This window comes from Lepidochelys kempii, chromosome 4 (genome assembly GCF_965140265.1).
Source record: "Lepidochelys kempii isolate rLepKem1 chromosome 4, rLepKem1.hap2, whole genome shotgun sequence".
Taxonomy (NCBI): Eukaryota; Metazoa; Chordata; order Testudines; family Cheloniidae; genus Lepidochelys; species Lepidochelys kempii.
The window spans coordinates 19925254-19949043 of record NC_133259.1 but is presented as its reverse complement, the minus strand read 5'-3'; the positions used below and the strand labels follow the sequence as shown (position 1 = coordinate 19949043).

The following is a 23790-nucleotide window of genomic DNA, read 5'->3' as shown; positions in this document are numbered from 1 at the left end:
TGAAGTTGCGTAACTTAGATCAATTCCCCCCGCCCCCCAGTGTAGACCAGGCCTGAGAGTCTTCCTGTTAATTCTGTGAGCCACAGCCCATTGAGTTTAAGAGTAAAATTTTCAAAAGCACCTAAATCCCATGAGGAGTTAGGCACCTAAGGGACTTAGGGCAAAATTTTCAGAAGTCCCAAACGCAGCAACGGACCCAAGATGAAAATCCAAGTGTTCCAAGCTCCCTCTAATGTGCTTGGAGCAGTAAATCATATAAACCATAAGTTAAAACCTAGAGCTAACTCATGAACTGACTCCTAGGAATGTAATTCTTTGGGACAGAAGAATAATCTTGTCTGAAGGGACACTATAGAAATGTATCTCTCTATCCCTCCCTCCCATTTGTTGGTCTGTGCAAACACTACTTTGGTACTTAATGGGTAATTCATTAAATAGCAGCACTTAAAACAGTGCAACAAGAGGTGTAATCATCTCTCAAAAAGAAATGTGAAACTTGATAGTTAAATGCATGTGATTTCTTGTAACATATTGTGTATATGAAGAGTCTGTTCCATATTTGAGTCTCCATAATGAGAAATAACATGCTACACCCTAGACTTTAGAGATTCTGGATACTGAAAATATGTACTCTAGGGGGAAAGATGGTCCTACAGTGAACGCAAAGGTAGGCCCACTTTGGGGAGGGGCTCAACTGATATCATAAACCCTACGAGCCGAATTTTCTCCTTGTACGAGCATGGTTCCCATTGACCTCAGTATAAACCAAGTGCATCTGAGTGGAGAATTTGGCCATAAGCCTGCAGCTCAAGCACTCACTCTGTGTACAGCATCAGAGCTCAGAAAAAGAATGCAGCTGGGAATTCAGTTCGGTTGCATTGGCTGCTGGTGTGTGTGTGTGTATGTATATATACACTTGTACATGGACATGTATCTATGTCGCATATGAGCTGATAATATCCATGTGCTAAATGCATCTATTTATGCTCCTTTGACTACCTCACCAGCCCTTTTGTCCCGTGGCTCATCACTCGCAGAGACTTTTTCTAACATTCTGAATCTCTCCTCAGCTTCAAAAAGGACCCAGGGTTAACTTGCAACAAAAAGTTTCCTTCTTTCTGTCGTCGCAGAAGTTTCTGCCCAAAATGTGTGGCCCAGGTCCCAGGATTGGCAGTATTCAGTCTTGCTCCATTGACAGACTTATGGTCTGATATCCCATGGCCCTCCAGAACTGGAAATGGAAACTTTTATACCTTTGGAAAGGGGTACCCGCTCATAATAGCTTCTGTTATAACCAGTGAGAGAGTTTCAATGGAACAGGAAGCTGTCATAAGACATGATAAACTGAACACTGTTTGAAGTCTGGGGGGATAGTATAACTGGCTCTGATACAAGAATGTCAATATGTTCTGACTCTAGAACAGTATCAGGATCACTTTCAGCTTTGACACAGAAATATCCTGAGTTTCACACCCCATTATTAGGTTAGTTTATGCACCTTTTTTTCCTTTTGTAGCTAACTAAACATGACATTCATCATTTTTCTCTGCAGATGACAAGTAACGGAGTGGGGGATAGCTGGGGAAGTAATGTCCTGGCAGAAAATTCTCACATCTCCTCCTTGTTTCTGTTAGAAATGTCCAGAAAGAAGATCGCACTCCCATGGCTGAAGAATACAATGAATACAAGCAGATTAAGGCAAAGCTGAGGTTGCTGGAGGTGCTGATCAGTAAAAGAGATATTAGTTCCAAGATTATGTAATGAAGCTGATCGACTTCGCAGAGTGGCTAAGAAGAGACCGAGACAACCAGATGAATGCATGAATGGTGCAGCAGGAGCCCTACAATGAGGGGCTTAGCAGCTCCCCAAGAACTGAAAGGCCATTTTTAGAGGTGGGAGGTGGAGGAAGGGTGGCTTACATCGCTCTCTGCACTTGCTGTAGTCCATTGTGCCACCAGGCCAGTCACCTAGACTGGGGTTTCCAGCAAGAGAGCGGTGATGCTACGCTCAGAGACTGCGCGGAAAGGGTCCTTAGCTTTGATTCGCTTCCCAATTCTGTCATGTTTAGCATATCAGAGTCAGATTATGTTTTTCCAGAGAATCATAGTGAGAGGCTGACTGGTATGAATAGTGGTGAATCATCCAATAACCTCCTCTTTCCCAAACGAGTGCCCTTTCCAGTGGAACGTGACACACGGTTCCTGCTGTTGGGAAGTCCTGAGGCTGTTCTCTCTCAGCTACAGTGACAGTGAGCTCAGGCTCCCAAATTACCTGTAGGTTTGGTGTTTGGGAATTTGGCCTTTTCGGTTACCCCATTGAGTGCTGGAGAATTGCTATTAATCAACACCCTGCCTACTGCATTGGCCTTTAGTGTGACTTTTCCTAGTGTTTGATTTCTTACCCATGTGTTTTCTAACTGTCACTTCTGCTTAGGTAAATGGTAGCTGCCTCTGATCAGAAAAGCACTGTCAAAGGAGGTTCAGCAATACGCTTAGTTGCCGGGTCATCTTAGCTGGCATTTTGAATTGTGACACGAGGACTGTGATTGAGCATTTGGATCAGAGTGGAGGTTCTGACGGCAGTAGTCAGAATCCTATTGGATTTTAGTAGCTGAGATGTTATATTGAAATGAACGAGCTGCTCTGTCACTACAGCTCTCCCCGTTCAGGTGTCTGGTAAGCAGATTGAAGATCTGTCCACATCAACATAAACAGCCCACCAATCTTTCAGTGTCTGATATTGACATGAAAGGCTGAGCTGGACGGTCCATATACGTATAGCGCACACACCCGAAGGTTTGTTCTTTTGTGCACTAAATGGTAAGACCACATGGATTACAGCACTCAGTGTGAATTGCAGAGACGGGGATACAGAACACAGTGAACTCATGGTCTTTTCTTCCTGCTCATAATTGCAAATTTAAATACTTTGGAGGAGAGAGGATGCTTCAGGAAACGGGAAACTTTGAGCCAAATTCTGCCCTTGGAAGGGTGCGAGTCTGAGGTCAAAAGTTGGAACTTAACACACTCAAGTCAACATGAATAATTTTCAGAAAGGAAAACATTGTGAATGAATTATAGACAGGTGTTTTAGATGCTGATGTTAGACATTTGCTATTTTGAAGGGAAATGAGCTCAAAAAAAGTATAAGGCTCTTATTACTGTCGTGCTGAGCATTTGGCCTCCATTATTTCCTTGCATCACCCTCAAGAGCTTCAATGTGCAGCTTCACACAGCCCAGGGAGAGGCCCCTACTTGGAACTAGGGCAAGAATTCTGACTTCCCAGGGCAGGATTCATCCCTGCTGCATGTAGATGGAGCAAGCCTGCATACTCCCTCCTGCATACTGATCCCATCAGTGAGCCAATGTGGAGGAGCAGGGCAGTGGATATTGAGTGCAGGGATTGCAATTGTGCTTGGCCCTGGTGTAGGTCAGATGAGGAGGTGGGAAGCCTGCCTGCGTCCTACCCCATGCTTACGTACAAGGACAGTCTGGCTCCAAGATACGTGGCAGTTCATGTTCCCTCAGCGCATTTCCCCCACTTTGCTATGTTATGTTGATTCTCGCCACAGTAGATACAGAACATCTACAGCATGTTTCAATAGCTTCTGTATTTCAAAACATATTAAAAAGAAATGTCTCTCTCTTCCCCATCCATGAACCCTGGCGAGTTTATCTAGAACTGTCAGGCATCAGACAGGGCCTGTGAGAAGTAGTACATTAAAGATAAGCCAGCGCCAGTTGGTAAGAGGTAGTATAAATAAGTTGGGTCTTTTCTTTTGCTAGTCACCAAATTCATTGCACTTAGGGGGATTTTCCAGGTTGTTCTTCATCGATCACAGAATTATCCCCTCCACCTAGAAGAAATAGGAGAAGTAGGAAAGACTGAAGCCTATATTTTAAAAGGTCGCCTTTAGTTTTTGGGTGCCCAGCCTAGGGCCTGATTTTCAGAGGTGCTGAGCACCCACAGCTTCCATTGACCTCTGAGTTGTAGGCACTCAGCTCCTCTGAGAACCGGACCCCAGAGATGTCTATACCTGGGCACACACATGCAGAGGTGACTTGAAAATGTGGGCCAGATTGGCTGACGACAGTCCTCTTTCTCTTCTGCATGCAAGATGTCTGAGAGTTCCAGGAAATAATAGTGGTGCCATTGTCCTCCAAACCAGCTTTATGCCAGTTGAAAGGGTGCAGAGGAGGGTTGGGTATTTTGGGCATAACTGTTTAATATGACAGTGGTGTTTAGTAGCAGAAATGGTAGGACAAAATGGCTGCTGGGTTTCTCAGAAGTCAATATTGCTGGTTGCCTTTTGTACGATTAGGTGCCAGTTAAGTGACGCGCTCAAACCCATGCTTAACTTAACCATGTGACAAGTCCTATTGAAATAAGCACATGCTTGAAGTCAAGCCTGTGGCTGGTGTTCTTGTGAGTAGAGATCGACTTAAGCACAAACTTGAATACTTTGCTGAATCAGGGCCGTATCTCCTTAATACCTAAATTACAGTGGCTGCGATTACCTAGCCATCAGTGTCTGTAGCCATCATGCAAAACTCCAGAAGTCACAAAGACTACATTTTGTTGTTAAAAGCCTGCTTGAACTGTGTACTGATAATTAACTGTTTTGTTGCCCCTGACCATTCATGACCAACCGCGTATAGCAAAATACTTTGTTTTTAAATTTATAAGACTGTAGGGTTTTCTGACTGCCTAGCTACTGCTGTTTACATGGCACCTTGCTATGATTTCAGATACTTTATATAAATTATAAGTATAATGATGCACTTTAGAGAGATTATATTTTTAAAGTTTGAAAGCTAATAACAAAACCTATATAGCCAAAATTGTACTCTAAAAATCCTTGTCTAGCTCTCTGTTGTTAAAAAGCTGTTCTTTATACAAAAACATAAAATGAATAGCACCAGTTGAGATGTATCTCATGCAAACTGATTGAGTTTAGTAGAATTTACTGCAGTTCACAAAATAGCCGTTCAGGTACTGATCAACCCCTGCCACCTCCAAAAAATTTCATGCAAAAATCAAATCATTGCTATCATTTTTTTATCTCAGTTTTCCTTTGTTATTTCACTTACTGTAGGCCCTTGAGTGTATAACCCAATTTATATTGCTGTTTACATGAGAACATGTTTGAATGCAAGTGAGAGTGCTTTTAATAGGAGTGAAGTGCAGTACAAGTATCTACTTCAAATAAAATGAGTAAGCTGTTGGAATAAGACAAAATATACTTCCATGGCAATAGAACTTGTAGTCTGTTCTCTCGTGGCATTATGGTCTGTTTGGTAACTGGCTTCGCATGGCCTCAAATGATACCGACACATGTCCTTTTGTTTTTTCAGGAGTGCGTGGTTGTGTATTACTAAATGTTAACATAATAAATGAGGTTTATTTAAAAATGATGATGATGATGATAAACAGGGTACAAATATAATGATAAAAGTGAAAGAGTTAAAGATGGCAAAAGCTTGTAATTTTCACAGGTAGCATTTGCTTTTATTCTGTTTACTTTGGCGTAAACCCTCAATTAATAGATGTTTATATTAAATATGGTGTAATTAAAGCATCTTATTTCTTGATCATGCTGTTAGGATTCAGTTTTTATTCCATATATGTGCAAAAATTCATAAGTGCCGTCAAGTCATGGTAAAAGCCCTTGTGCCTGAGAGGGAAAAGCATAGATTAGTGACATCTCAGCAAGACTTCCATTTAGGGAAATGTTTGCAAAATGGTGATTCGGACACACTGGAAACAGAACAGAAATAGAAGCGTGCTTGCTGTCCAGTAGTATAACGTGGATAAATCACTGAGAGTAAGATATCACAGTCGATGCCTGGTTCTGTACAGATCTCATGTCTAGGTTGTAATGGAAGTAGCTGGTTAGAAGTCAGAGGGAACTTTATTTGTAGCCTTGGTGTTTAGGTACGGTGTTTGTTAAATTTGCAGAGGCTTCTAGTGCAGTAGTTAACATGCAGTGTGTTTATAGCATGGATTTTGTCACACACGAATGCTTTGCAGGTGGTATGCAAAGTTGTACCGTTGACTTATTCACATTTTCCGTGCCCCAGGGAACTCGCAGTGAGGACCCACAGCAACATCTGGGTTTCTTATTGATGTGGGAGAGAAATTGCATCGGTGGCCAGTGATTGCGGGGGAGTGAAATTTGTGCACCCCTGTTCATTCTAGAGAGGAAAGTAGCTTTGAATTCTGGAATTGGTGCCATGTTGCAGTAGTTATCATTAGCTATGCCTCTGTGCTAGTTTGGGGAATCACTGCATGTGGTTAACAGCTGCTGCCTGTTTGCAGCTGCTAATGTTCTGAATAATGTCTCTCATTTTTGTGTGTATTTCAGAAAGTAAGTGCTTTGCTACACTGTGCACACTTAAAAAGTGCTGTCTAGTTGTTGAGAGATTACTGGCTCTAGTGATATTCTGTATCTTGGGAACATTGTTTGAACTGGCAATATCTGCAGAACAAGAAGGAACCTTTTCAGTGCATCGACAGTATGCCCACTTCCTGCCAAAATCCTTGCAGTGCAGTTAAATGCATAAGTTTGACTGCTTCCTCTTGCTTTTCCCCTCAGGGAGTCATTGGGTTATTGAAATGCCTGTGCTGTGTTGGGACCTGATCCTGCTGCCCCTAGAGTCCACAGCAACGGACCTGTTGATTTGCACAGGAACTGGCCCTTAGTGAAGGCCAGGTGCCAGCTGGAAAAGGGTTTGGACTCTGACCTCACAGATATGTGAGACCGGTCTGACTCTGAACCTCGCCTGCATGGTGACATACACATGAGTCTGACAGGCTGCTTCTGGGAGCCTTAATCCAACTCTCACCATTTCGGAAAGTGGTTTCTTTTCTGGTTTCCCTGTAAGTGTCTGCGTGGCCCCTACTAAGCAGGGGAAGGGATTGACACATGGGAAATGTGATGACATTCTAAATCCTTCCAGTTAACGTGGGCAGTGAGGAGAGTGGAGGAGACATTTCTGTGAGTGGATTTTATGCAAATACTCTGACAATCTGCAAGCCTTTTTATTGGTAGGCAAAGGGGGAGGTACTTAGTGCCATTTATTTTTTTTAAGTCCTGTTTGTGCATTTAGGGTGGGTTTCTGAAAGGAGCGTAAGGGAGGTAGGCACCCAGCTCCCTCCGGAAGTCATCTAACTTCCTTCAGCGCTATTGAAAATTCCACCCTGTATCCTCAACTGCACGATACGGAGTTCTAGGATCCAGGATTTTAAAGGGACATGACCAGGCTAAAAAAAAATATTGGTCCTTCAAAACCTAATATTGGGGTAACTTTTTTTTTTTTTTTAAAGCGCATGTCGGCCAGTTTCCATCTGAATGCAAACATGCCTATGGTCGTGTTCGCAAACAGCGTTGCAGCTGTGTGCTCGTGCATGCAAACCAGAAAGTGAGACTGCTTGCCGTGTTTGTTCACGTCCCTGCTGCGTGAAAGTAAACACGCCGCAGGACGGGCGAGAAGATTTGCTGCAGTTTCGCTCTGTCTCAAACCCTAATGCATTATGAATAATCAGCATAGTTAAAAATATTTTTTAAAAATCTATGGGGTGAAATCCTGACCCCACTGAGGTTAATGGGAGTTTTGCCATTGACTACAGCAGGACCGGGTTTTAGATAGAATGGAACGTGGTTTCATCAGAATGACCTCTGACCGCTTTTCTCTCCTACCCTATTTCTACATGCTTTTTATAAGCAGATACTAAAACAAAAAAAACAAAAAAAGGATGAGGAAAGGCCGTATTCTTTTGAGGCAAATAGATTTCTGCCAATGGAAACCATCATTTGCAGTGTATAATGCCTCTTTATTTTTGGACGTGAGATTGGTGAGTCCTCTACAGGTTACCTTATTAGCTTTATCCATGAAGGAACCATATGCTGTGCTACCCTTACATTTCGATGTATTGTTGAAGTATCTTGTTGTCCTTGGCAAAAAGAATTGTAAAAGTTCTTGGCCTTGTACATCTAGAGGATCTGCACATCCAAGCTATTCATGATGGCATGCGGGGCATCCAATTCTGTCCAACCTGTATATTATCTGTTCTGTATGACACAGGGTATTTAATGCTTGCTACAACCTGTATGTTCAAAGTATTCATTGTGCCTACTTGTGCCTCTCTGTGGACATCTGCATGCATTGGTGTAAACCATCTTCTATTATGTGTATATGTATATACATAGAGGGGTATATATTTACACAAATGACTGAGTGTGAGTGTATACAATTTGATTTTGGAGTTCAGAAGCCAGTAACAGCCAGATGCATGGCTGGAGAAAAATCACTTTTGCAGACTTCATTCTCTGTATGAAAGCAACTCATAACCGGCTCGTGCAAATGACATATTTAACAAATAATGAAATTTTAGCCAGTGTGGGCCCAGTTCTATGTTTACATGATTTATGTAAGCAAAATTTAATTTGAATCTACAGTGTCTTTTTTAATGTAAACTGATTGACAAATGTTATGTGTACATTTTTGTACATGATTGTATTTTGTATGAAACAAAGGAAATAAAACTATTTTGACTGCAGGTCTCTAGCAGTCCTTGCCAACTGCATGCCACGGTGAACGTCTGCGCGAATTGATAATAAAAGGGACTGGTGCAACAATCAACAGGCTCGGTAACCCTAATTAGGGATTTGGCTGGCGAAGATTATGGGTGAAGAGAGGAAAAAGGAGCTGCACGCATCTCCAGGGATAGAATACGATATTGTTCTGAGGTGAGGGCCTTGCTAAGTTAAGTCCTGAACTTGGGGTGCTAACAAACTGCCCTGCTGGTCCTAGACATTTGGCACTGATCACCATGGGCGGAAATAAATGTTAGGTATATCCTGCCTTGGGAATTTTTGCTGATTTGATAAAATAAATCTTTGCCATTTAAAGGCAAAATGTTTGCCCTGCAAGAGTGTTTTTCTGAGCTTTAGGTTCTCTCACCTGCAGCAGGGATGATTTAGCAATATCTAAAGAGAAGTGTGCACCCCATGAGAGGTGGGCAAATCACCCCACCTGCCTTTGAATTTGGTGACAAAATGTTTACAAGGGCCCCCCTTCAGCCCATCCCCTGCCCCTCTGATATATTATCTCATAGGGTACACAGGGAGCTTCCTTATATAAGTCTGCTGTAGAGAGGGGGATGCCACTGTAAAGTGTGCAGGAAGATAAAAACCAAGAGGCAGGTCATGCAAAAGGCATCCATGTTTCCAAGTCACACCCTCACTTCAAAGCTTTTGAGTTTTCTGCAAACAGAAGCAAACTTAAAGCCATTTTTAAAGGACTCTAGCACTCGCTCCCTAGTGGCAAAATGGTGTGGGTATGGCCGTTTCCCAGTTTAATTGCATTGCAAACTCCATCCCTGTGTGGCTCTCTGGGATAGGGACTGTTGCACTTGTTTAAAACATCTGTGATCCTCTAATTCTCCCACAGGTTCCTTTAATCTTGGAGCATTAAAGTGCTGACTTGCTGCCAAGTGCACATGACCACCTCCCTCCAGGCTGCCGCCCTCCTTCCCTTAGTGGAGGAGTTCTATGCTGTAAAGCTTTGTGAATTTCTTACTCTGGGGGCTGGAAAGCATCTGCTGCTCTGAACAGTGCACGATTGCTGCCAGGAGCATGGCTGGGAAGTAGAGGTCCCTCCTCCCCATCCAAGTTCTCTCCCGAACAGACCCAATCACGGCTAACTCCTTCTCTCAAAGCAAACTCAGGAGCCAGACTCTTCTAACCCAGCATCTTGTCTCTCTTTGAGGCTTTAGCTAAGGACTTCTTACTCAAGCAAAATTCCCATTGGTAGAGTAGAAGCCAATCCTGAGACAGGAAGAGCTATCTTGGGAGATACTCATGGGAGGTGCATGCTCTGGTTGGTACAGGCTGCCTAGCTGGAAGAATGAAGCAGCCACATAGAAGCCAGGTGTCATAATCTCTAAGCACTACCATGCTACACGATGCCCATCGTCAGAAGCAGAGCACCCAGAGCAGCTTCTCTCTCAGGAACGCAGGAACTGCCAGAGTGGATCCGACCAGTGGCCATCAAGCCCTGTTGCCCATCTCCAACAGTGCCTTGTACCAAATGCTTCAGTAGAAGACGATGCAGTAGGTAGCGATGGGCTAACCGGCTCCTTCCCCCATCCCACCGCCCAGACAATTTCCTCCTGGAAGCTAGATGTCAGGTTATGCTAATACTCCTATTTGTGCAAAGTATGGAGGCTTCAGTTACCGATAGAAATATCCAGTCCTTTTTTAATCTCTGCTAATGAGATTTAATCTCTTGGGTGACAATGAGTTCCCCAGGTTCATTGTGCAAGAGAGTAATTCTTAGCAGGGTTGAACTTGCCACCTCTTGCGTCGGTTCAACCCGACGTTGTTTGTGTAGCAGGAGACAGGGAGAACAGAAATGTCCAGTCTCCCTTCCCTTGAGCAGTAAGTTCTCTGTCCTCTAGCAAGCATGAACAATAGGTTCTTAGAAATAATCTCAGCATTGAACTCGGGTGCTGCCGGGGGAGGAGACTGAGAAAGTCCTTCTGAAAGCGTGGACATAGCATCAGCTTTTGTGCTAAAGCCTTTTCCTCCTCGCATTCCCCACTCACCTCTTCCCATAGCTACCATATTTTCCAAAGCCTGAGAACCAGACTGGAAGTTGATCACCATCCTACCTTTGAGGACCTGGGCCTGAGACACCAAGAGGAACACCCTGTGACCCAGGGTGCCTAGAGTAGCCCTCACTGAAAATGCCAGAGTGAAAATGCCAAGGGCAGGGCAGGCTCCAAAAAGAAGTGCAGATTCTCCAAAAACTAGGGGTTTGTGACCAATAAGTCAAACTGTGCTCCTGATCCCGCCACTAGTTATCAAGAAGCTGAAAAAAGGAATCGCACAGCCTGCTTTACATTTTTCTGAACCCCAAAGGGCCAGACACATTACCAGGTCAATATTAATTTGGATCTTACTCAAAATACCATGCTGCTAGCCAATCCTTTAGTATCTAAAAATAAAGGTTTATTAGAAAAGAATGAGAAGAGAGTTGTTAGATGGTAAAGCAATTAGATATATAACTAAGGCTTCAGAGTCCATATATCAGGTTCTTAGCAGTTGGTGAGTTTGCTGGCTTGGAGAGTCCCTCTGAAACGCATCCAAAGCTTGGAGGACTCATTCAGTCCTTTGTTCAGCTTCCAGATAAGTTACTCCAGCGTAAAGAAGCAAGATTGAAGACAAAATGGAGAAACAGCAGCAACCTTTTGCCGTGTGGTTTGTACTTTTTGTCCTAAACACAAACTTACCGAACATGGGCATGGAAAAGCAGAGTCCCCTGTCCACGGGCATGTCCCTAGGTGTCCTGCTGACTCATAGGTGTATCCCTGCCTTCTCTCAATGGGTTCATTGTACAGTTGATTGCCTTTGCTCGGCCATCAGGCAGGCTAGAAAGTGCTGATGCCAATCTGGCTGTGGGTGGCACATAGATATACAGCACAGGTTTGAGATACAGATATGCCACGCATATTTATTGCGCGCCATACAACGTTACTAATGTATAAACAAGATTATCATACTTGGCAAATCATAAGTTTTTCACTGAGACCTTATATGGCATATTTTGTAATAGTGGTATCAACAGCATTGTAAATGGTCACCCATAATCCACCCAGCATTGCACACCCCTCTTGCATTCAGCTGCCACTGCATCCACAACGACGGCTAGGGGCTTTTAGCTCCACAGCACCTGAGGATCATCCTTTAACAAGTTTTGGGTATTTAGGCATACACAATACCCCAGCCACACGAATCCAACCATAGAGAAATCAGAGCCAAACCACTTCAAAGAATAAAATGGGGGAAGCACTGGTCCCCTCCTGCACTCCCCTGCAGAGCAACAGCCTATGAAGAAATGAAACCTCTAACCTCCAGCAGCAAAAGACACAAGGAAAGGATTGCTCTGTGCACCTAATCAATGCTTTGAGCAGCTTTCCCTTTTCCAGGTTGTAATGACAGTAATAGCACCAAAAAACCATCTTGGTGAGCACAGGGTTGCCAACTGCCTAATAGCACAAACTCAAACACCCTTGCCCTGCCTGGCCTCACCCCCACTTACTTCAGCCCCACTCCCTCCGTCACTTGTTCTCCCTCATCCTCACTCACTTTCACCGGGTGGTGGTGCAGGATGGGGTGCGGGCTCTGGGCTGGGGGCAAGGGGTTCAGAGTGTGGGAGGGGGCTCCGGGCTGAGCTTGGGGCAGGGGGTTAGGGTGCAGGAGGAGGTTTGGGGGGAGGGAGCTTGGGTGCGGGAGGAGGCTCAGGGCTGGAGCAAGGAGTTGGGGTGTAGGAGGCAGTTTGGGGTGCAGGCTCTGGGACACAGTTTGGGTGTGGGAGGGGGTTTTGGGGTGCAGGCTCTGGCTGGGCAGCACTTACCTCAGATGGCTCCCAGAAGTGGCCGCATGTCCAGCAAAGGCTCTTAGGCTCACGGGCGGCTCTGCACACTGCCCCTGCCTGCAAGCACTGCCCCCACAGCTCCCATTGGCCACAGTTCCCCATTCCCAGCCAATGAGAGCTGTGGAGTCAGTGCTCGGGGTGGGGGCAGTGCACGGAGACCTCTGCCCGCACCTCGTCCTAGGGAGCTGCAGCCGGACATGTTGCCGCTTCTGGGAGCAGCACGGAGCCAGGTCAGATAGGGAGCCTGCCTTAGCCCCACTGCGCTGCTGGACTTTTAGCGGCCTAACATCTCCCGGATGGGCTTCAGTAGCCTCTGGGAGATTAAGCCAGCAGAGAACATTCTTCCCCTCTCCTGAAGCCTGGGGAAGTTCTCATGCGCCCACAGTCTGACACCGTAATGAACTGCGCCCTGATACTCAAAACACCATTTTACAGAATTGCTTGTGCACTGACAGAACAGTACCCAGAGAAGATGACAGAAATAGGCACACACTTAGCCCCACCCTTCTGCGGCTCTCAAAGCACTCCACAAGGTGGGGTACAAGGAGAAGAAAGATGGCACAGCTGTTAGCTGGGACGCCGAAGAGCTGGACCCAGTTCCTGGTTGTACCCCGATTACCTGTGTAACCTTGGACAAGTGTCTCTCTGCCTCAGTTCCCACCTATAGAATGGGAATACTACTACCTCTCTCCATCTTGGCTAGTTAGGCAATATGTGCTTTGGGGGCAGGGCCTCTCACACTGTTTGTTCAAGGAAGCCCTGATTTGAGGGGGTCCTTTAGGTTCTCCCACCACATAATTGAGTTGTCTGTTTGTTCCATATTACTGGTGCAGCTGAAGGGAAGCTGACTAACATACATCTTTCTGATGCAAGAGGGAAGCCATTAGTTATAGCATATACCCATAAAGTCACTTGGTGTAGAGGAAAAGGCAGAGGAAAGAGAACTATAGCACCATCAGCGCTTCCACTGAAGCGAGCAGATCCTAGTGGAGTGAGGAAGCCATACTTTCCTACCACGCTTCTCTCCAAGCTGAACGCCCACACACAATATTTCCATCCCTCTTCCACACCTTCAAACAAAGACAGCAAATGATCGGGGAACTAAACATCAAATTTATTGCATAATACTGAAGTATGTACACACACACACACATAGAAAATAAACATTTTCTATAGCTGTATTTTTGTCTTTAATGCTGTTTTATAAAGAGGCTGACAAGCTACCAATGTAGTAATCAGCACATTTTAAAAAAAACCCATGCCTACAACCGTTTGTTAGAGAGGTCCAAAGTTCAATACTACATATCAAACATGGTACATAAATACTGTATGTTCCATAAATATGTCCATTCTCCAACAGGGTTTAAAATTAGATTTACACCGACTCTTGGAAAATGAGAGATTGTTCACCATTTTAACTGATCATAGGGGGAGGGCTCACTAATCTTTTGTGAAATGGGTGGTTAATTCATCCTCTTACCCACCCAGAAGCATTAATGTACATTTCAAATGTGATCAACAGAACCTTTATAACAAAGATTGCCTTTAAGTCCCAGCATTTAATGGAGACACAAAGTGTCAAGTAGAAAGTAGAAATGTTGCACTGAAAAACTAACCCCTGATTCCAAACATCTACAAGCCCGTGGGTTTGATCCATTGTCCTGTGGATTTGATTCTGATTTCTTGGAGCTGCCATCTCACATTTGATCAGGATCACTTGCCTGTGAGGAGGGAAACTAGGACTAGGTTAACCCCACTGTAGACTTCTATATTGGTAGAGATTCAATTTGGGAAACCAATTTCCAAATTTTGTTCTTCCTCAGAACTAAAAAGAAGTGACCTTGCCCCCAAGAGAACCCTCTAAAAAAGGCTAAGCAGGGAAAGACACAATCAAAATTTGAGACCAAAAGAAAAAACACAGAATCCAGAGTCTGGTGCAAACAAACTGAATGTGTACCTTAAGAAGGGGGGGGGGGGGTTGGAGACAAGTGTCACAATAGTGCTCCCATCCCAGTACCCAACTGTCCTGCAGAGAGGAGGGTAGTGGGCATTAGATGTAGCAATTCTATGTAAGCAAGACCCAGCTTGCATTTGGGGGTTGGGTGCAGGGGGAGGGGAGGAGAGGGCAGTAGTAAAGCAGGGAGGGTTGGACAGTTCAAAAAAAAATCCACCATTTCACCCACTGCCAGAAACACAAGGAGCAGCAAAGATCAAAATATTGAGGATGACGGAAAGAAAAAATGGGGGATGGTGGAAAGAAAACTGCAAGCAACTGCTGGGAATAAAAACAATTAACCAAAAAAAAAGTTGAACTGATTTTGTTTGATGGGTTCGAGACTTCAGTGCACATATTCTCCCTGCTAAAAATCCCAGAAAGAGTTGACAGTCTCATGCTGGGCCTCCGTGTCCTTTGATGCTAATATTTTAAAAAAACATTCTGATCCATTACGTCACAAAAATAAAACCTGCTCCATTTGTTGTCTCCGTTTCTGTCGCTTGCCGATCAGGCCAAGCTAAAGCCCTCATAGTGATCGATGGCTTGTGTAAGCCGCATGCTCAGGGTCTCCTTGCTGCTGTACTTGGGCAGGTCGAGGAGGTTATAGCAGGTGTGAGCTACGGGCAGGTACTGGTCCCCGCTCGACGTGGACTGGATGATGATGCGTAAACTTGACATGCCATAGATAGGAATGCGGTCACTGCCGGTCAGGAACACTGAGAGACCAGAAACAAAACACATAACTTTAAGAAGGCAGCCTCACATGAATGAAGGCACCAAAACTGGACGGCAAATCCTGTCACCAACTAAAATCCCCACATCAAATTTTTCCACATTGACTTCTGTGAGTCCCACAACATTCAGCCCAAGGGTCTGTGTCCTCAAATGGCCTCCCTGGCTCCATCCTCAACCACTCTGAACTCTGTATGACTCCAATTGCTGTAAATTCATCTGCAGTGACCCCCCCAACTGCTCTCAAATTTTTCCACATTGACCTCTCTGTGAACCCCAATGCATGTAGTCCTGCTGTCTGTGTCCTTGGATGACCTCCCTGGCTTGAGCCTCACCCTCTCTGAACTCTGCATGACCCCCAATTGCCTGGAAGTTCATCCTCAGTGACCTCAGCTGACACCAACTGCTCTCAAATTTTTCCACATTGACCTCTCTGTGACCCCCAATGCATGTAGTCCTACTGTCTGTGTCCTTGGATGACCTCCCTGGCTTGAGCCTCACCCTCTCTGAACTCTGCATGACCCCAATTGCCTGTAAATTCATTCTCAGTGACCCCAGCTGACCCCAACTGCTTTCAAATTTGAAAGGTGTGAATGACTGCGGGTCTGAAGGCACATGGAGCAAGGCGAGCGAGGCTAGAGATAGTGGGGGTTATATAGTCAGTGCAGAAAAACGTGGAGGCAATAGGGCTCATAGTGGGGTCACTCACGGTGAGTATAGCGATAGTGGAGTCACACAGCGATAGGGTGGAGGAAATGGGGGTCATGGAGGGCCAACGAGGAAACATTTAGAGGCATTCTGTGTTATAGCCCGCATGACACTGTAGGAAAGAAAGGAGCCCATGTTACACTAATGTATCATCACTGCTGCCAAACTGTGATAAATCTCATACAAAGTATGCTGTGTTCGGTATCATTGGAAAAGTTTTAGTCCACTGAGTATGGTTATCCTATTTAGCTGGACCATCCCATAGTTGTATATGAAGTTATGAAACTTTGCTGTGTGCTTGTATCTCAAACCTGTTGTTTCTGGGTAAGACAGATTTACACCTGGGCTAGCCAGCCTGCTTGATGGCCTATTACAGGCAAATCAGTTCTTCCAGGGTTCCCTTCTGAGGTCTCTTCAGGAGCATGCAGCCAACGAATGCCTCCTGACTCAGCAAGGACATGTGACCCAGGCCTCCAGGTTTGTGTATGTAACTTTCCATGCACCTGGACTAAGAGGCATACATTGCAGACTGTGACATCATTCTTTTTCATTCCTGCTTCACATCTCTGGGTTACGATTTCTAAGAAAGGGAAGCTTTGAATAAAGGACTGATGACCCCAAATCTTTTTGGGTGATCCAGAGAGACTTATTGCAAACTAGGAGGTTTAACAGCACTGGTATTAGCCTAATCTACAAACTCGGAAATCAACTATAATGTATATTTTAACTTCTTAATAACTCTTCCTTTAGTTTTTAGCTACCAGAGGATTGGCTACAAGTGTGGTCTTCGGGTAAGGCATGAGCTATATCTTGGGGTGTGTGGCTGGTTCTTTGGAACTGGAAAAAACTAACGTGCTGGTTTTGGTTTTAATAACCCTACATCACAAAAATCCAGTTGTCTGGGTGGTGAGATGGGCTGGATTGCCTCTAGAGGACTGTTTTGGCTCCTTTTTAACTCATAGAAGTGATACAGGAGCTCACTTTTGTTACTCGTTTGGTGATCTCTAACAATAAACCACCAGTTTCGGGGTCTGACCTGGTTCCTCGTCTGTCCTGAATGTGGCATTCTCAGCTGTGATCTAAACCAGGCTGCTCTTGAAGTCGGTGTGTCACAGAGAGACAAGCTCTAGGTGGTGGGGGTCATGCAAGCATCAATGAGGAAAATGTTGGAGGCAGCTGTGATTATGGAGGGGGCCACTGAGTGTGAGGCTGGAGGCTGTGGGGTCAGAGCGTAAGGCAGACTGTACAGGGGGTCATGCTGGTGTCAAGGAGGAAAAATCTGGAGTCAGTTAGGGTCAGATGGTCTCAAAGGATAAATTTATAGATAGTTCGGGTCTTGAGGGGGTCAGTGACCACTGCATAAACTCCAAGACCTCTCGTCTTTCTCTCCTTGACCCTATGTGACCTCACTGCTTTCATATCCACCCTCACTGACGCCTCTGTGACCACACCTACCGGTAAATTTGTCCTCTGTGACCCATCACCTCCAAATTTTTCCTATTTGACCCTTGTATGACCCCCAGTACCTCCAAGCTTCCTCTCTGTGACCCTAAGTGACCCCCATCTACCTCCAGCCTTATTCACTCTGACCCCACTGCCTCCACTCACCCTCCATGATCCCAGCTGCCTACAACTATTTCCTCATTGACCCCTGCATGACCTCTGCTACCTCCAACTTTACTCTCTGATTCCCCTGCTTCAGAAGGCTACTGACTCTGGGTGATACTGAACAGGCTGTTTAGGCCACGTGTCTTGAATTCTAGTCACACGGCTCAGAAAGAAACTACGGAAACCAAGCTGATGCCCTAAGTGCCGTCTGTTAAGGGACTGGAGAGCCCCCATACAGGCCACAACCTGAGAGGCCCCTTGTGTCCCCCAGGGCTAAGGCACCACTTCTCTGTCCTGTTTTTAACGTTTATCTTTTCAGTAGGTATTTCATGTTTGCTAGCCGTAGTGAGAGCCATGGTTGAGGCATGTCTGGACATGCTGCGATGTGCTGTCACAGAGCGCATGCACAGCCTAGAGCAGTGCTTCTCAGCCCTTTTTGGCTCAGGAGCACATACGGGTGTGTTAAGAGCATCTCTGGCTGGCGTGTGTTGCAACAGGAACAGACTCTAGACCGAGAAACAGATTCATCTGACTGCAGCTAGCACGCCTTGCCAGACCACTCAGCAGAGAGTGAGTTTACTTACTTGCTGTACTTGTACCTAGGATCATAGATTTAGATCCTATTGTAGTTTTCAATAACTTTTTAAACCAGCTGGTCTCTCTCAAACGTGACGGGATTGCTCAGGGGGGAAGGGCAGTTCATAACACTTGGTGCCCCCTATGAGGATTTTTACCAGTTTTGTAAAACTACAACACTTGGGGTCAGGGATTGCAACCATGCACTCCAGGTGGGGAATGCTATGTTAGTCTCTTGAGGACAGATAGTGGTGGGCTAAAGCCTCTACAAAAAGAGGGTGGTGAAGAAAGAGGTACACAGTTATATCTCCTCCCATGGGGGACTTTAATGGTCCTGAGATGCCTTCTTGGTGGACTCTCAACAAGCCCATTGGGCTTCGCTCCACGAGCAATGGGGAAAGTTCATGACTACTAAGCCTAAAAGGGTTATCAGAAAAAAGGCCCTAATTCTAGGATGCTGGAAGGCTGGCTCTGAAACCCATGAAAGGCTGAGACATTGTCTACACTACCACTTACTTTGGTACAACTTACATTGCTCAGGGGTGTGAATAATCCACCCCTGGAGCGACATAAGTTACACCAACCTAAGTGACAGTGTGGACAGCACTAGGTTAGCGGGAGAGCTTCTCTTGCCAACATAGCTATCGCCTCTCGCTGAGATGGAATTATTATGCTGACAGGAAAGCTCTTTCCTGTTGGTGTAGAGCACCTTTGGACTCCCCGCTCCCAGTGTAGACTAACCCTGAGTCAGGTCCATGCAGCCTTGAAGGACTTACAAGTGCAATTGGTGGGAGAACTGCATGCTTGTCAGCTCCTTGAGAGCAATCTGCAGGCTTCTCAAGCCTCCATCTTGAGCTCTTTAGTGACACTGGAAATGGTCACTAATGAAAAGGAGGCATTGTCTGAGAAATGTCAACAACCTGGGCAGGAGAATTAGAGAAAGAATTGGAAGATGCTCAATCTGCCCTTTGAGCGCTAATGCAGGAGAATCAGGAATGGAAAAGAGCAGCCTCCCATGGTCACTGCAATCGAGTCATTGCTAAATTACAAGCCAAGTCGCAAGTGAGGTGGGGTAAGATGGCCACCATTACAGATTCCCGTGCAACTGAGTTCTCAATCTCCTCCTTCTCAGAGGAGGAGGAGGGTGATTTATATACCCCATAATATGATTATGAGTGTGATTTATGGCATGATGACCCAGATCAGGGAGACTGTCACCCAAATCCTATGGCCCAGTCACTAGAAGCCACTGTGTCAGATGGAGACCAACCAAGCGGGGCGATCAAAATGGCGGCCGCAAAGAAGTGGTAAATGAGACCACAACCACTGCACTTTCTCCCAAACAAATTCAAGCTGTTGCTCAGTCCATGGGACCTTGAACAGCAGAAACCATTTGGAGCTGGCTTTCAAATTGGGAAAGGGAAACGAAAGTAAATGGATGGACAAATCAAGATTTTTGTTTTGTGGTTGCAGCTTCACTGTCACCTAATCTCAAATCAGCTATTCCCCCCGAGATTCTAGAAAAGCATGTAGATGAGGAACTGCAACTAAGAGAAACTCAAAAGAAACTAGCTGCCACACTCTTAGGGGAAAATAGTTTGTACCCTAGTGCCATGAATATAAAATGAGACGCCCTCTGGCTTTTGGGAAGTCCACAATTTAATCTTCCTGGGTGCCAATCATGATAATTTGGTCAACAAACAAATGTTAACAGCAGAGGTCCATCCTGGTCTTACAAATAGGACTGCTGTTGTGGTCAATTCAAATAATACTCATGGTGAAATCCATGCATATGGAGCATGGCAGGATAGCTCCACTAGGCAGGACTTAAAAATAAAAGGAAAAACAGGATCTGTTGCAACCATTCAATGAAAAAAGGAAGGAGAGGAAAGAGGTCACAGAAGAGAGATAAAAGGGGATAAAGGAAAAGGAAAAGATCAAAAGGGATCTTCTGAGTTGAGGGACCATTAAAAAAAAATATGGAGCGGTAAAGGAAGGAATTCCATACTGGAAGCTAATACTGAGATTTTCTAAACAAGACCACATAACATCTGGAAAGCCTTTTATTAAATCTGTGCCTGTAAACACAGTTAGAACCTTGGCTGGTGCCCAAGACTGGAGCCTAGTGCTCCCTTTCTACAATAGGTCAGCCTGTCCTGGCAACCTAGGGAGGTTCCCTTATCCGGGGATCCCTGGGGGTGCCCCAGTGTTAAAATCATGATAGAGGATAGGCAATATAAAATATTAGTAGATACCGGAGCATCCAACAGTATCCTACCTATAGAACCAAGTGCAGGTGGGGTCCTTAAACCCAGGAGAGACATGAATTGGCTGGATACACCAGTCAAACCCATTCAGTACCTTTTACAGGTGAAAGTCCAGTAATAATATCCGGGGTACAGACCGAAGCAAAATTTGGGAAACAAAATTTGGAAGATGATGTAGGGATTCTTGGGAGTGATGTTCTCCAGGAAACCCCTGCTATCACTGATTATGGGAAACAAATTTTACGGATTATAAAGGGAAAAGTCCTCAGTGGACCAGGGGATACTAGTCGTCACAACTAGCAAAAGCAATTCTCCTGTTTGGTTGGCCTGTAAACTGGATGGTTCCTGAAGACTACTAACTATCAAGCACTCAATCAACATACTCCTACAGTTTTCCCAGTGGTGGCATCCTATCAGGATCTATTAGAACAAGTAACTGATGGAAAGAAGTGGTTTTCGATCGAACTAACGACATCTGGTCTGTCCTTGTGGTCATAAAAACAAACAAACCAAACCAATACAAGTTTTAAGCTTATCTTGCTTTAAGATTAAACTCGATAAGTTTATGGAGGAGATGGTATGATGGGATAACATGGTTTTGGTAATTAAATATTCATGGTAAATAGGCCCAATGGCCTGTGATGGGTTTTTAGATGGGGTAAGATCCAAGTTACCCGGGAAAGAATTTTCTGTAGTATCTGGCTGATGAATCTTGCCCATATGCTCAGGGTTTAGCTGATCGCCATATTTGGGGTCGGGAAGGAATTTTCCTCCAGGGCAGATTGGAAGGCCCTGGAGGTTTTTCGCCTTCCTCTGTAGCATGGGGCATGGGTCACTTGCTGGAGGATTCTCTGCTCCTTGAGGTCTTCAAACTACAATTTGAGGACTTCAATAGCACAGATATAGGTGTGAGGTCTTTTTTAGGAGTGGTGGGTGAAGTTCTGTGGCCTGCATTGTGCAGGAGGTCAGACTAGATGATCATAATGGTCCCTTCTGACCTAAATATCTATGAATCTATGAATCTATGAAAGTTTGCCTTCATAAATAAAAGTCAACAATTTACATGGACCTGACTTCCTCGGGAATTTAATAACTCTCCCACATTATCTTCTGCAGCCATGACCAAAGTTCTGGCTCCTCTTTTGGAAACTAATCAAGTATTGTTGTGTGTTGATGACACATTAGTTGCCACAGACACTGAGGAAGAACATAAAGAAGTACTAACTTGGTTGTTTAAATTACTGAGTGAGGCAAGATTAAAATTAAATGTGAAAAAGGCTCAGATCGCCAGTCATAAAGTATCCTTCCTGGGAATTGAAATTGGCCCTGATGACAGACAGCCCCTTCAGGAGCGAGTCCAAACTATCTTAGACCTCCCTATACCAACATCTGAACATGAACTGAGAACCTTTCTGGGATTAGCAGGATTCAATAGGGAATGTATTCCAGGATTTGCTGAAATTGCTAAACCCCTGTATAAAATTCTCAAGAAGGGAGAAATTTGGGAATGGAAGTCTGAACACGGTCAAGCAGTACAGGTCTTAAAATAAAAAATTGTCCAAATAACTGCACTGGCACGTCCTAACCCACAAACACCTTTTATTATAGAATAGGAGCTTCATCGACTGCTCTTTCTGTTGTGTTAACGCAGCATCAGTTGGGCAATGATAACCTATTGCCTATGACAGGTTTCAGAGTAGCAGCCATGTTAGTCTGTATCCGCAAAAAGAACAGGAGACCTTGTGGCACCTTAGAGACTAACTGCCTATGCTTCTCAGCTTTTTAGCCAAGTGGAGAAAAAAAATTCTGCATGCGTAAAACAAGTTCTAGTAGTGTGTTGGGCCACTCAGCATTTTGAGTCTCTTACAGGATTAAATACTGTTGTCCTGAGGGCCCCCCGCACCCCTGTAAAATATCTTTTCTCTGGGAAAATTAAAGATGGGTAGGTATCAAATTCTCAGCTGGCTTGCTGGACTTTCGCTCTAAGGATCGAGATTTGCAGGTAGAGGCTCCAACTGGACCATCTAAAACTGCTTTATTATATTGGTAGGTGGGAATCCCCATGAGCGCCCACTTCCTCAGCTGACCATTTGAAAGAGGTACCTTTCTGAGACTCCTTTTCTGAACAAAAATCTATTCAGGTCTGGTTGTCCCACGTAGCTGGAAAAGCCTACACTGATTTTGCACTTGTAGATCCTGTCAATCAGACACTGATTGCAAGGAAATGTAATACACATTCGGCTCTGTATGTGACTTGGCTGCAGCGTGCTGTGTCTTCGAAAATGTTTCTTTAGAAAAAGATCTATCCGAGTCTTCCCATTCTCAATGGGTCTGACTGGCTCTAGTGGACTGGCTTCCAGAATGGAAAGAAAACGCTGTGTGTTGCTCAGATGGTAATCTATAGCACATGCCGAATGATACCTGTATATAATTACCCTTTTGAAAAGAAGAATTAATTGGCAAAGTTAAAGCTCATCAAAAGAAAGGACCCGTGGCAGAATGGAATATTTGGGCTGACTATGAAGCTAAACCGGGAGCATTAAATGGACCCTGCGGGCAACCTCCAAAACAAAATGTTGTAGCAAGGATTCAAACCAAAGAGCCAGAAAATACAGATAGTCCCGCTGCAAAGCAGGGCAAAGCTCTAACTCTGAAATGTCTCTTTAAAAAGGCTAGTGAGGGAGGAGTTTCTCTCTCGAATATTACCTGAAGGGGCGGGGGCTACTCATTGCAAAGCCCCAAGGCCAGTGGATGTGGGTAGTGCCGAAACATTTAAGAAGTGAGATCATTTATCTTGCACATGATCCAGGGGGTCATCAGGGCATTGCTTGTTCAACTGAAAGTCTGTTGCAAACAGCTTGGCGGCCCTCTGTAAAATCTGACATTGACCAACGTCAGAAGTCACTGACAGTGTGTTGCGGTTAATGCAGATCAGGGGAGAGGCAAGATTCCCCTAAAAATCCCATGGTTCAAGTCAATTATACCACACGTAGAGGAAATAAATACCTCTTGATAACAGTGGCTACTTTTTGTGATTGTAGCTTTCCCTGTAAAAACTAACACTGCTTTAAATACTGCTCAGTGTCTTACTGAACCTGTGGTGCCCAGGTGGGGAATTCCCGTTGTTCTTGAATCTGACCAGGGATCCCATTTACTATGCAAGCTCTATGGACTCAAGCATTTCCCTTGCCATCCTCAGGCCAGTGGGAACGTGGAGCAGTCATACCACACAATTAAAGAGGCACTTAGGAAGATTGTGACCGAAAGTGGAAACGAATTTGGGACATTCAGTTACCACAAATTCTGACGTCTCTTTGAGCAGCTACTAGTGTCTCTACCAGATTTAGCCCATTTGAATTAATGACAGGTAGACTGATGCAGTTACCAGAGATCTGGTATGCTCCTGTTCCAACAGAGGGGCAAGCAGTAGTGTCTGCTGATAGATTTCTAGAGCAACTGAAA

The 23790-nt window shown here is 44.8% G+C and overlaps 2 protein-coding genes across 4 annotated transcripts in view; one reads left to right on the top strand and one right to left on the bottom strand.

Annotated features, from left to right (window-relative positions):
• FAM13A (family with sequence similarity 13 member A) overlaps nt 1-5425 on the top strand; it is a 183977-nt gene extending 178552 nt beyond the window's left edge. For both annotated transcript variants that reach the window (XM_073340684.1, XM_073340682.1), the window contains one exon: nt 1635-5425. In XM_073340684.1, the coding sequence (XP_073196785.1) occupies nt 1635-1761 (127 nt within the window). In that variant the 3' untranslated portion in view covers nt 1762-5425. The remainder of the gene's footprint in view (nt 1-1634) is intronic.
• An 8111-nt stretch (nt 5426-13536) lies between these two features.
• The window catches only part of HERC3 (HECT and RLD domain containing E3 ubiquitin protein ligase 3), a 112771-nt gene continuing 102517 nt past the window's right edge, over nt 13537-23790 (bottom strand). For both annotated transcript variants that reach the window (XM_073340669.1, XM_073340668.1), the window contains exon 25: nt 13537-15153. In XM_073340669.1, coding sequence (XP_073196770.1) covers nt 14945-15153 — 209 coding nt within the window. In that variant the 3' untranslated portion in view covers nt 13537-14944. The remainder of the gene's footprint in view (nt 15154-23790) is intronic.